At 45.1% G+C, this 13,413-nt stretch overlaps 1 protein-coding gene across 1 annotated transcript; it reads left to right on the forward strand.

Annotated features, from left to right (window-relative positions):
* Window positions 1–706: 706 nt before the first annotated feature.
* LOC110384725 (WASH complex subunit 2) lies at window positions 707–13,048 on the forward strand. The gene is made up of 13 exons (XM_038019468.2): window positions 707–888; window positions 1,645–1,752; window positions 1,887–1,984; window positions 2,636–2,723; window positions 2,942–3,084; window positions 6,128–6,216; window positions 6,772–6,896; window positions 6,995–7,090; window positions 7,408–7,489; window positions 7,921–8,108; window positions 8,910–9,029; window positions 9,251–11,942; window positions 12,661–13,048. The coding sequence occupies exons 2-13, from the start codon at window positions 1,651–1,653 to the stop codon at window positions 12,756–12,758; spliced, it is 3,921 nt and encodes a 1,306-aa protein (XP_037875396.1). The 5' UTR covers window positions 707–888; window positions 1,645–1,650; the 3' UTR covers window positions 12,759–13,048.
* Window positions 13,049–13,413: the final 365 nt, after the last annotated feature.

The following is a 13,413-nucleotide window of genomic DNA, read 5'->3' on the forward strand; positions in this document are numbered from 1 at the left end:
AAGGAAGTGCGCCGAAGAATTGGTATGGCTAAGAGTGCCATGACTCAGCTCGGAAAAATCTGGAGAGATCGCAACATATCCGTAAAGACCAAAACCAAACTGGTACGGACTCTAGTTTTCTCGATTTTTTCGTATGGCGCTGAGACCTGGTCACTGAAATCTGCAGACCGCAGACGCATTGACGCCTTTGAGATGTGGTGCTGGAGAAAGATGCTGCGTATTCCGTGGACAGCATTTCGGACCAACGTATCAATCTTGCAAGAACTCAAAATCTCCTCGCGGCTGTCATCCGAGTGTCTTCGTAGAGTCCTTGAATACTTTGGTCACATCGCACGGAAGGATGGTAGTAATCTCGAGAGGCTCATCGTGACTGGTAAGGTAGATGGGAAAAGACCTCGGGGGCGCAGCCCAATACGTTGGTCCGACCAGATCCGCACCGCTCTTGATTCCACATTTCACAACGCCCTCCACACCGCCAGAGACAAGAATGGATGGAGAAAAATCGTGCGTGCGAAGGTGATACAAAAGGGTGGTCACGACCCTCAGCAATGAGGAATACGACGCAAGGAGGAGGAATATAAATATATATACCAAACAACCTAATCTCTTAATATAAATTTTAATAATAGATTAGGTTGTTTGGTACGACACTTTTGCCTTTCTGCTGGAAAAATAAAACTACTACTACTGCTGTCAAAGATGACATTTACAAGATTTCGTTGTTATTGAGAGTGTGTACATAATGTTTTCATTATAAATTGGCCCATACAATTTAATTTAAAATCAAAAAATTATTCGAAACAACAGAGTTGCAATTCATACAATTATTTTGACGTAACGCAACCTATTTAAAACAACTGCAACGCTGGAATTTAATGAAAATCATCGGTATGTAACATAAAGCAAGAAATTAATAAATTATGCTAATTATTAACGTTACGATACGCGTACTCGCTTCTTGTTTATCTTAATCGATAGTTGTTGTATCCGCCCACGCTCGTAAATATGTTTAACGATATAAATATTGCATTTTTGTCCATAAATATTCCTGACCACTTAGTCTCAGCTGTGTACACAAAATACTTTATTATGGTGTTTTGTTTGATGAGCAATATTAGCCCTTAAAGCATATAATGTTTGAATACTGTAGTTGGTGTGACTTGGTATTATGTAGGGACTGGGTGATAAACTATAAATAAATACTGGTGATAAATATTACAATGTATAAAATGAATACTTGTAACAATTTAACACTATAGGCACTGTAGTGGCTGGTCCTAGTGATATCGGTGTTTATAGGCAACAGTAACTGCTTACCTTGAAAAGTAGATTGCATACCGAATAGTCATAGCACTTGAAATTAATACATTGGACAAAAAGTATCACATATTTTACAATGATACTTGATAGTTCTATATTCTTTCTTTCTTTGAAGTTTAAATTCCATTTTGCCAATTACTGGGATTATTATAATAGGTTAACACAGGGGTTTCCGTAGATATATTTTATGTTGAATTCAAATACACATCAAAATAAATAGCCCGTTTTCAATTTATTAAGCCAACTCTACTTCTGAAGACCATTCTTGATTTAGTAATATTTTTAAACAGAAAATTGTTGCTAACAATACTGTATTTGTTCTAGTATAAAATGGATATGAATAATAATACTGACTATCTAAGGAACCTTGCTCCTAAATGGAGCCTGGCAGGAGATGAGAAACTGCTAGAACTCCTTCAAAGCACACATCAGGTATTGAATACATTACACAAATATACATGTTAATTCACACAATAATTCTCATCACAACATCTGGAAAAAAATTAACATCAATACTGTATTCTACTTGCATTTTTGTGCATATTCAAACACCTTAATTTCCACAGAACATTGTATCAAAGAGTCAAAACGTTAACCAGATGCTAAGTGAGATGTCAGCTGGTCTGAATGATGCAAACATTAGCTTGCAAAATGTAAATAACAGGTGAGAAAAATTAAACAATACCCACACTTATACTGGTAGTAAGACTTCTCGTAAGTCCGCACGTGTAGTTACCACCACTCTGCCTATTCCTGTCGTGAAGCAGTAATGCATTTTGGTTTGAAGGGTGGGGCAGCTGTTGTATTGTAAAAACTGAGACCTCCTAAGGTCTAACTTATGTCTCAAGGTGGGTGGTGGAGTTTACGTTGTAGATGGCTATGGGCTCCGGTAACCACTTAACACCACGTGAACTCGTCCACCCATCCAAGCTATAAAAATAAAACATTAATATTCTGTACTCTATTGCATATTCTGCAGTAAGTTCATCTTATTTTCGGCATTAAAAAGTGCGACACAATTTTCTGTATGGCTTAGTTGAATGAAAGAGCTTGTGGCCCATCTTTTGTTAATTGCTTTTTGAAGCCGGAGCATAGAGATAACAACAGATCACATGATTGAAGTTCCTGTGTCTAAATAATAATAAAATTACACATAGTTCTCAGTTTTAGCTGCAGCTGCTATATTGTAGGATCAATTTAAGGGGCAGGACGTTATTGAGATTGAGACATCGACCTCACGTCTCAAGCTGAGCGGCGACTGTCGCGTTGTCATATTTCAGCCTCATTCTCGCTAATAGAAGAATGTTTTTTCTAGATTCATGAGTTTAAGTAACAGTCAATTTATAGAGAGCAGGGTGTATGAAGACGAGTCGGACACGGCGCCAGAAGCGGCTGAGATAAAGGTAAACAATCCACGGATCAGACTTAGTAGACTTCTTGTTTGACATACACTAAACCGCTAACAGTAACTGTATAGAATCGATTTTTGCCTAAAGTAGAAAGTCTTTAAGCTTCTGACCTGATAATTATTTGAATTCGACTACAAGTGTCAATGATATCGCCCTTTAACACACACGACTCCCCGCTCATAAAAAGTTCTGTTTATATTTGTCTATTTCAGGATCCGCCCAAACCCTCTGTAATACCTCCAGACATAGCCAAATTGAAACATAGCTTATCGATATTGGAGCGACTTCACGACCCCGTCACGATACTGTCAGACAGTGACACTGACAGCGACAGCGATGATGAAAGAATACCCACGTGAGTAGGATGCACTCAGTTTTACAGTACAATTTTCAGGATTTCAGTTACAAAAAAATGTCATTCAAAAGTCCTGAAATAATGTTTTTTTTTTATTGTCCTAGTAGGCAGACGAGCGTACGGTCCAGCTGATGGTGAGTAGTTACCGTCGCCCATGGACTTCAGCAATGCCAGAGGCAGAGCCGAGCCGCTGCCTACCGTTAAGTGCTATCTATGGTTTTAGCGAGTTGTAGATATTAGTTAAGTTTACTTTTACGGTTTAATCTCCGGTAATATATATGAAGGTAACCACACTGATTGGGAATGTAAACCTGGTTCTAGCTGTGGCAGTCATTAATAGTTCACTATAAACCCGAAGTGACGTTGACAGACAACCGGCTGTCAATTACGTCAATTATGCTTTCAAACGTCGGCTCACATCGGGTAGCGTGCTTGGGCAGAGTCGAGATGTCGTCGCTTACCGTACAATGGGGTAAATAGGGACAAAATCGACCTTCAGATTGAATTTTAAAATAGTTCCAATTAAATAGTCACTGCTCAACCAAAGAAATAAGTTGAGTCTTGAACGTACCTAGGTGATAAAAACCGTTACATTATTTTAATTATTCATTTTAAAGAAATAATCGGTAAAATAATGGCCATCCCAATTTACCCAGCGTCCGGGGTAAATTGACACGGTTAAGGGTTAAATTGGGATATTTGTTAGGGTTGTCAACTCGCAGTACTGCGATATATAGGTAGGTGCCAATTATATAGGTATATTTTTATAATTATATAGGTAGGTATAATTATTTATATGGACCGAAATGATGAATACAATCCATAATTTAAGCACAATACACAACATAGTGTAAATTAAGCTGGTTTCTATTCCGAAGCGATGTGACGTGAATGATAATCAACAATACAATGATCAAAAAAAGTATGTGCATGTTATATTTTAGAAAATTATTATTTAATTTCCTTAAAAATCACAACTCTGAAACAAGATCATAAAATAGAATAAAAAATAGAAAACAAAAGGACTGGAAATGCATTAATACAATTTTATTTAATCAACATTTTCAAAATGATCTTTGAGCAAGAGTAAGATATCAGGTGAATAAGATAAAAAAAACAGCTTTATCTGATTACTGCCAATAATAACAAAAATAAAAGAAATTCTTTCTAAGCTAAATATCTAAACTCAATTAATTCACCCACTCTTAATTGGATATCTCGGATTTTTAATTAATGTTACATTTAAAATCTGAGGCCTGTTTTTATTTGTGTGTTCGTTGTAAATGTTAACAAAATCATGATTCGACGCGTGAATAGATTCTGAAATAACAAAAGTTTTGATTCGTTTGAGTTCTTTTAACTTTTAATTTTTTTTATTACTATAAAGAACATACGACCGGGCAGATATTACAAGGTAAATGTCGCAAAAAAAAGTAATTATATATATACTTTTCTTTTACCTATAATACTTACATAAACTAACTGATAAACACATTAACCTTCTTTACATCACGCAATTAAGTGATAGTATAGGCTAAAAATCTATTATAAGATATCAGTGACAACCCTAACAAGCCATCCCTATTTTGTCTTTTGGCGTTCCAATTTTGTGTTTTTTCGTCCCTAATTTTTCCAGTCTCGTTCCAAATTACCCTACATACGTCCCAATTTTCCCCAAAAAGAAAGGAAAAAATATACATTTTTTATTTTGTCGAAATATTGTATTTAAAATAAGAATATTGCAACTTACCGTTTGTTGTGGTATTTCCAGGTGTATTAAAAACTTATATAAACTGTGATCTTATTGAAAAAACAACGATAATATTAGTTTTTTTAAGAGTTCTTTAAGCTGTTTTAAAACGCACTTTTCAACCACTATTTTAAATTTAATTTGACGAATTTTTGGGACTAACTAAACTCATGTTTAATACTTCCATAGTTAACTTGGTTTTTCTTCTATACATTGATAAATATTACCTTAAAGAAAATTAGGTAGATTCCGTGCTACAAGTACTTTGAGAATCTTCCGCAGGTTTGTCCCAATTTACCCCAGAATCCCAATTTACCCCATGTCATGGTATTTATTTTTTTAGTCTTCTTACAAATTAACTGTATAACCAAAACATTTGTAAAGTATTAATAATATTAGCTTAAGTAATTTTTAGCAACAGCTATAAACTGCTGCAAACCATCATGGAATATATCCGTATCCGGAGCATAGGCCAGCGAGCCATTGAGCAACGAGACAGCACGATGTGTCGGAGAGTTAGTGGTGTGGCTAATTCCACACTATGGAGGGTAGAGGCAACGAGACCCGTCTCATATGGGAGAAGCTTGAAAAAGTGTCCCACTTTCAGCACTAAGTAACAGTTCCAAAATCCTCCAGAATGGCGCTAGCATAGCCACAGGGTATGATATGAATTGAGCAGTTGTTAACTGATTGAAGTATGCTGTATGCGGAAGTATTGCGGTAGGCAGCGGCTTGACTCTGCCTCTGGCATTGCTGAAGTCGATGGGCGACGGTAACCACTCACCATCAGGTGGGCCGTATTCTCATCTGCCTACAAGGGCAATAAAAAAAAAGTTAGGAAATTTAATATATTTAATGACTGGAGTAGTTAGTGACGGTGTAATATACAACACATCACAAATGTTTACGTAATCCAAACTAATTTCGTCAATATAACCTAAAATTATTGCAGTGGGTAAAACGTGGAGACATCGATTGCATTTTCTTATCAGCTTTAAATAAAACATTTTTTGTAATTTTGTAGTGCTTACAGTTCTTTCGTCCTTTTTTATTTCTCTATCCTATTCTAATAACTTTCAGCTCCTTTTTTATATTTATCCGGTTGCTACTGTAGCGCCAACCTTATTTAGCTGATTTTAACGGACACTTTTCATACACAGAGACGGTTCTCCTTACCTCTACCCTCCATACTCCACATATACATCCACGCGTGTAGCCATCAGGCACATATGGCGACACTGAATTCAGTGGAGTGGAGTTATCAATGATGTGTGCACGTGTGTGTAATTCCAGGGTCGTGTTGAAACCTAAGGACGTGTACTCCTGCCGGCCGCTGCCGCACGTCATCGGCTCGCAGCCGTGGCAGGACAAGTGGCACGCAGGTCAGTGGGGGGCGGGGGGGCGGGGGGCACGGCACGCGGGTGACAACGTCAGCGCTTCCTACAAGCTATAGAAGTGAGCCGCGGGGCCCGTTAGCCTAAACGAACGGCGTGGTTTTCAAATCCAATAAACACTTGTAGTTTTTATCAAGCTTATAAAATATATCGTAAAAATTAGACGGTAAAAGTCGGTAATTTTTATAAATTTTAGATTTAAAATCTCAAGTCTATAAAAATTACTAATTCCCTGATTTTGGCTCGGCCCGAATGGTACAGTACGCGAAGTTACGCAGAGTTCAACGTGTTAAATCAGAATGTGTTCATTTTCCAATGGAAACTTTAACTGTGAATGTGGCAGGACCGGGCGGGGGGAGGGGTCGCGGCGCCGCACTAATGACGTCACTACCTGTCTACTTTGAATTTGAACACGAAAAGTATTTTAGTTTTAGGACACAAATATAGAAAATGTCTTCATTTTGGTTTGATGTGAACAGAGATATTGATTGCGCTCATCTGTGGCACTGAGCGTCGACGTGTTGACGTGAACGACGTTTGCAGGGCTGATAGTCGAGGACAGTGACAGTGACAGCGACAGCTCCGCGAGGGAGGGCGCGCGCTCCCCGGAGTACTCCGCGTCGGACTCCGGCGGCGCGGACCAACTCCCGGACCGACCCTGCGACGAGGTTAGTACCGACGCTCGACTGCAAGCCGGGATGAAAATAGTAATGTCCATGGGCTACGGTGATCAGCGGCGGAGACTCAACAGAGAGCTGTGTTGTAGGTCCCGGAGCTGCCCGCGGCGCCGGACCCCCCGCCCGCCGAGGTCGCGGCCGGGCTGGCCAGGAGGCTCGCGGGGACCGCGCCCCACGGACCCCAGGTAACGTTTTCGTGTGCGCAGGGAACAGTTAGCAAGAGATATAGAAGTGAAGACCATCCTGCGGTCCGCCTGACCAGAAATGACCGTCGGAGACACCAGCAAGCTTACAGGATAGATACCTTGTGGAGCACGTGACCGCGCCACAACACTCACAGTGCTTGTAGGTACCCCAAGCACTCCTACTTCTCCACTACCACTGGATCTCCTCAGTGGGTCGCGTTTCCGTCACCTACCCATCCGGGTCTTGCTAATAGTCTCTTTGGCTACTAGCGTATGGGTAGAAAAAAAAAGAGTTCTTTACATTTATTTACACACAGATACCGGAACCGGAACCGGACTACGTTCCGCCGCCGGGACCGATCGTGAAAACCGTGTACAAACCGGAAGTGCCTCAAGTCGGTGAGTCTGCTTTTTATTTAGTGTCGCCTCCACTCTACTCTACATCGATTATAATACATCTAATGAATTATTGGCTTAAAAGACTGAACTATAATTAAATATATAATTAATATGTTTAAAAAGTTTGTTTACATTCATTACCGAACTTTAAAAACCAAATTGTGAATGTGTGGTTGTGAAATTCATTTCGTTTTGTGAATGACGCGAACAATCTACAATCACAAGCAAACATGAACCATCAGTAATTACAAACAACAACAACAAATCATACACATCCGCAGCCTCACACCACAATTTCTTAACCATCACAATCGAACAATAAGCTGCTAACAATACAGTAACCGTACATCATAGATCCCAATCATCCCATTATCGTTCAAAACCACCTTAGACCTGTACTCGCAATAAACGAATGGGACCGATCGACCCAGGTGCGACGTTCCGCGACTCGCCCCCCCCGCTGGACTCCCCGCCCCGCCTGGACTCGCCCCCCCCGCCGGACTCGGACTCCAGCCACGAGAACATCTTCGCGGAACTACACAGGGGTGGGCCCGGCGGCCGCAGACCCCGCGCCGCCGCCGACGACCTGTTCGACTTCACGGACCCCGGCGCGGGACCGGTACGTCGGCGGACCCCCCGCGGGCCCTCCCATATAACACTTGCCATTTGTGTGCGAGGGACATGTGTCTTTAAACATAATAAATAGTGCGCGTGCGGCTTGGTTTTTTTCTTATTGCTTAGATAGGTGGACAAGCTCACAAACCGCCTGGTCTTAAGCGGTTACTGGAGCCCATAGACATCTACCACGTAAATGCGCCACCCACCTTGAGATATAAGTTCTAAGGTCTCAAGTATAGTTACTACGGCTACCCCACCCTTCAATCCGAAACGCATTACTGCTTCACGGCAGAAATAGGCAGAGTGGTGGTACCTACCCGCGCGGACTCACAAGAGTCCTACCGCCAGTAAACGTGAACCAGAATGCACCAGTTAGTGCACGTGAAAGAAGTGAAATTTCTTTTGCGGTGTGTAGCATTGTGGTTTTTCTCATTTTTCATTCTTTAAATCATATTTCTCTTGTGATAGGAAATGCTGTGTGTCTGTTTTCTCACTTTTGCTCGTCCTAAATTGCATCTTTCCTCTCTAGCCGTAACGAATCTGTCGCGAGTTGAATTTTACTTTCAAGAAATTCCACTTCAATAAATATAATTAGAATCGGTGGGAAGACGTCTTGTGAGCCCGCACGGGTACGTACCGCCACCCTGCCCGTGTCTGCCGCGGAGCAGTATCACCCGGACACGAGACTAAAAACTAATAATAAACAATCAAAAACAAGCGCTCGTCACTATTTGTATTTAAGTTAAATGACTCCCGCAGACAGCAGCGACCGCGTCCCACTGATGTCATTTTGTATGCGCAGGTACCGTCGCACTCCGGACCTGGTGCACGTCGCGTGGGGACCCCGGATACGACGCCCGTGTCCCCGGGGGAGCGGGGCGCACGGCCCGAGGGTGGAGCGCCCGCCGCCGCAGGGACCAGGGTGAGTTAGTCCGCTGTCGACGGTGACCACACACGGACGGGCGGGACACTAACAAAAGCATTTATGGAATCAAACCGGAACGTTGTTTATATTTTGGCGGGTTAGACTACACCGAAATTGCCCTCGCCAGTGACAATGTCAATACACAACTGACACCCATTGCGTCGCGTGCGTAAGACCGTCCCGAACAGAGCTCTGTTTAAAATGATATTAATTTTCAGAAGCCGATCGGCGGCGTGCCCGTGTTCGGTGTGGACGTAGGAGCCGCCGCCCCGGGGCGCGACCCGCGCGGGGCGCCGCCCCCCGGGGCCGGGCCCGGGGACCGACCAGGAAATGAGAACGTCGATCAAACGGATGCCAGCAGAACCCAAACAGAGATATTCGACGACTTGTTTAGTAAAAAGAAAGACAAAGTTAAACAAGAAAAAGTTGTCCCCAAAGTTGACCTGTTCGCTGACAGTCTGTTCGAGGACACGGACGACATATTCACTAGCGGCGTCCACACGGAACACAAGGAGAAGTCTATCTTTGAAGACGACGACGAGTTGTTTGCAGAAGTCGCCGCGCCCGCCCCCCGGGGGGCAGCGCCGGGATCGAGGGGGGGCGGGGGCGCGGCGGCGGGGGGTGGGGGCGCGGTGGCGGGGGGCGGCTTGTTCGACAGCGACGACGAACTGTTCGGCGACGGAGCGACCGACCCCGCCACTAGCGGCGCCGCGGGGGCGGGGGCCGGGGCGGGGCGCGCGGGGGCGGGGGCGGGGCGCGCGGGGGCGTCCACTAACACACTAAAGGGGACAACTAAGAGCATCTTCGACTCGGACAGCGACAGCGACATATTCGCCAGCGTGCACGCGGCGGCCCCCGCACCGCACGCGCCCGCCATGCGCCCGGCAGACAGCGCCCTCATTGTAAATAACGGAACAAACAGCTACCGGAGTCCCTCGCTGTTCGACGATGACGATTGTGACGACACCGCTCAGACATTACACACGAATGACGTCACATCTGCGCCAAATACACTAGATAAACCAGACGCGGCTCTGTGTACTTCTAGTTCAGAAGTCGAAACAACTGCGAAGCCTAACGCTGCACCAGAAACCGTGGCGGCGGAGTCTAGCATCATGACCAACGGTGCACATAGTACATTAGGAACCTCCAATATTGTTAGTCAAAACAATTCAAAATCCAAAGAAGTTAAACATTTTAATGCCGACACTACGACGGTGCTCGACCCGCGCCCCCCCGCGGACGCGCAGTCCCCGGGGGGCGGCCTCACTAGACGCGTCGCAAATGGAACTCTATGCGCAACCACGGAGAGGTCAGATCACGACGACGGATTAACGTTACCTGGTGCGCCCCCCCGTGCAGACAGCACAGTGGACGATAACATTCCCAATGAACCTCCGGCGGCTGTCGGCGGCGCTGCTGGCGAGGCGGCCGTGGCGGCTGCACTCAATGGCGCTTTCGCTAACATTCTGACGGAACCGCCGGCTTTTGAAAAGAAAGAGTTTAAAAATTCGAATGTCAACGCGCTTTTTGAAGACGATTCCGAAGATGAAGGGTTCTTCAGAAGAAGCGACGTCCCGGACGAGGCGCCGCGGGACCTCGCGCCCGGGGACCTGTTCTTGTTTATGGACGAGCCGCCGGAACTGGACGCCGGGGCGCGCGGGGGGGCGGCACCCCCGAGCGGCGCGGGGGGGCGCGGCGCGGCGAGCGGTACCGACGCGAACCTGACGCCTACTGAAGTGAACGAGGAGTACGAAAGTGAACGAACATCTGGCGGAGCAGTAAATATTGATGAAATCGATGAGTTGTTCAAGGCGTCACATTCTAGAAGTAACCTTAGCACTTCTAATTATCTAGATATAGATATAGACGCCGACATATTTGGTCCTAAAGTAGGGACAAGTGCCGGCAGCATCGCAAGTAAAAACACAACTTCTAAAATTCTTGATCCGGATATAATTAAGGAAGACCCTGATATATCACAAAAACCATCAACATTACAGTCTGCAGATGTGACCACGGACGACGCCAGGGAACAAGGTCCGTTCGCTACTAGTGGACGCGCAGACACCGAATCTAAAGATGTCAATGAAAAAGATAACAAGAAGTCAGTCAACAAGGTGCGATCCATGAACCTCCCGATAGACGTGGCGGCGCTGCTGCCCGGCGCCTCGCCCAAGAAGACAATTGAGGTCAAACCTCACGGACCCTCGGAGGGCGCCCGCCGGTCCCCCGCGGGCGACGACCCGGAACTTGTCAAATCGGTTTCTTTCGGCGGCGAACCCAATGCTGAAGTCCTTGACAGCACCTTGTCCAAGCAGCGCGCCAGGATACAAGTGAAGAGGCGCCCTTCGTCCCGCAGGGCCAGGAGGGAGGCCGTCAGGACATCGACTATAGACATCAACAATTCTGAATGTAGCCCCGACCCGGCTCCCTCCGCCGCCCCACACCGCGCCCCCCGACCCCAGGATGCAGCAGTAGAAGCGAACCAGCCTGATGTAACACACGATTATAAGTCAGATTTGGTGAAAGATCAGAAAATAACTAAAGTAGTTTACGTTTTGAACGATGAAGACATTTTTGAGACGGAGAATAAGAGAAGCAACGAGTCCGACGACGACTTGTTCAGAGGCAGCGCGCGGGCGGCGGGGAGCGGGGGGGCGAGCCGTCCCCCCAACACCCCGCCCGCACCCCCCGCGCCCCCCGGCGAGACCAGAGCGGCGTGGTTCGACAGCGACGAGGAGTTGTTCGGCGACACCGCCACGGACCGCGGGTTCGGCAAAACTAAACCACACAGAGTGGACGTGATGACGTCATTGTTCGACGGAGAGGACGACGATGAGCTGTTCCGCGGCGCGCCCCGCGACCCCGCACCCCGCGGCCCCGCACCCCGCAGCGAGCACTCCGGCGGTGAGTGCAGTCCACGGACTCATCAGCAAGACCGACATACTCTTTTCAAGCTTACTGAGTTTCTCGCCCGAATCTTCTCAGTAGATCATTTTTCCGATCCAATGGTAGATTCTGCGAAGCACTGCTCTTGCTAGGGCTAGTGTTAGCAAATTCTCTCAGGTTGGGACGTTGAACTAATTAACCCGTCCAGGCGTAGCTGAAATAGCTCCTTAAGCTACCAACGAATAGGTAGGGAGGGAAAAACTCTTATCTCACATTCAGGTTTTTTCACATTTCAATGACAGAAAAGTCCGTCCAATTTACTGGTATAAATCATTACTGGTGGTAGGACCTCTTGTGAGTCCGCGCGGGTCGGTACCACTACCCCGCCTATTTCTGCCGTGAAGCAGTAATGCGTTTCGGTTTGAAGGGTGGGGCAGCCGTTGTAACTATACTTGAGACCTTAGAACTTATATCTCAAGGCTCCAGTAACCACTTCACACCAAGTAGTCTGTGAGCTCATCCATCCATCTAAGCAATAAAAAAAAAAAAAAAATTTGCACGCCGGCTACCGGCTAGTCTGGGAACGCTCTGTGACCTGTCGCTATTCACAACACAGTAAAGATTTAATTAATTAAATTAATTTAATGCTGGAGCTAGGATACGTCAGTGCTAAACTAATTCAAAATCGAATTTAAGTTTTGCAAATAATTTCATTTTCATTAATATTTCTTTACAGAATATAAACCAGTAATAATTAAATCGTCTAAGGAGACCTCGCGGAGCACGCAGCCGGCGTACGAGGACCCCCTGTCCCTGTTGGGGGACGACGACTGAGGGAACCAGACCCTCCCACCCGGTACTATAAGGACGTCGAACTATAAGGTGACCGTCTCCATACAAGGGACGGTCACCGTCGGTGCCCGCGGGACGAGACGGCGCGTCCACCGTCGCTACACCGTCGCCTTAATTATATACGAGTTTATTGTTGAAATTATTATTATGTAGTCTATAACTGTACTTGTTAAAAAAAACAATATTTTCCGAGATTATTTTATAGGTAGATATTAATTTCATTTTAACGAATTTATATTTATGAAAACAAATTAAATACTGTTGAACTGTGATGTAATGCGTTTAATTGTAATGTAACACGTGAACTAATGTGAACTACCCAGTGTAAATATTTCAGTTTGTGTTTGGCGAAGCAGCGATGTAACGCAGACCCGTCCCAGTTCATTGACCCACATTACTCAATTGCGGATCAATGTGCGTTACATTGCGTGTAGTGCATAAAAATTATACTTCAACTAGCGGACCCGACATACGTTCTGCACACACAAAATGAATGAAATGATTGCATACATAAAAATTCATTCAAGTCTATCCAGCCCTTTAGTGCAGTATAGATAAATAGATACCGACTGCAGTGCCATCTGCCGGGCTGATTTGTGAATCTAAACCATCCAGGGCCCCACCCAAACGCATACAA

Source organism: Bombyx mori, chromosome 23 (assembly GCF_030269925.1).
Source record: "Bombyx mori chromosome 23, ASM3026992v2".
NCBI classification, from domain to species: domain Eukaryota; kingdom Metazoa; phylum Arthropoda; class Insecta; order Lepidoptera; family Bombycidae; genus Bombyx; species Bombyx mori.

Excerpts from the sequence above, each read along its gene's own strand:
- LOC110384725 (XM_038019468.2), top strand. The coding sequence starts at position 1,651 with ATGGATATGAATAATAATACTGACTATCTAAGGAACCTTGCTCCTAAA. Across the intron at positions 1,985-2,635 it reads TTGCAAAATGTAAATAACAG|ATTCATGAGTTTAAGTAACA; the intron begins GTGAGAAAAATT and ends TGTTTTTTCTAG. Across the intron at positions 9,030-9,250 it reads CCGCCGCCGCAGGGACCAGG|AAGCCGATCGGCGGCGTGCC; the intron begins GTGAGTTAGTCC and ends ATTAATTTTCAG.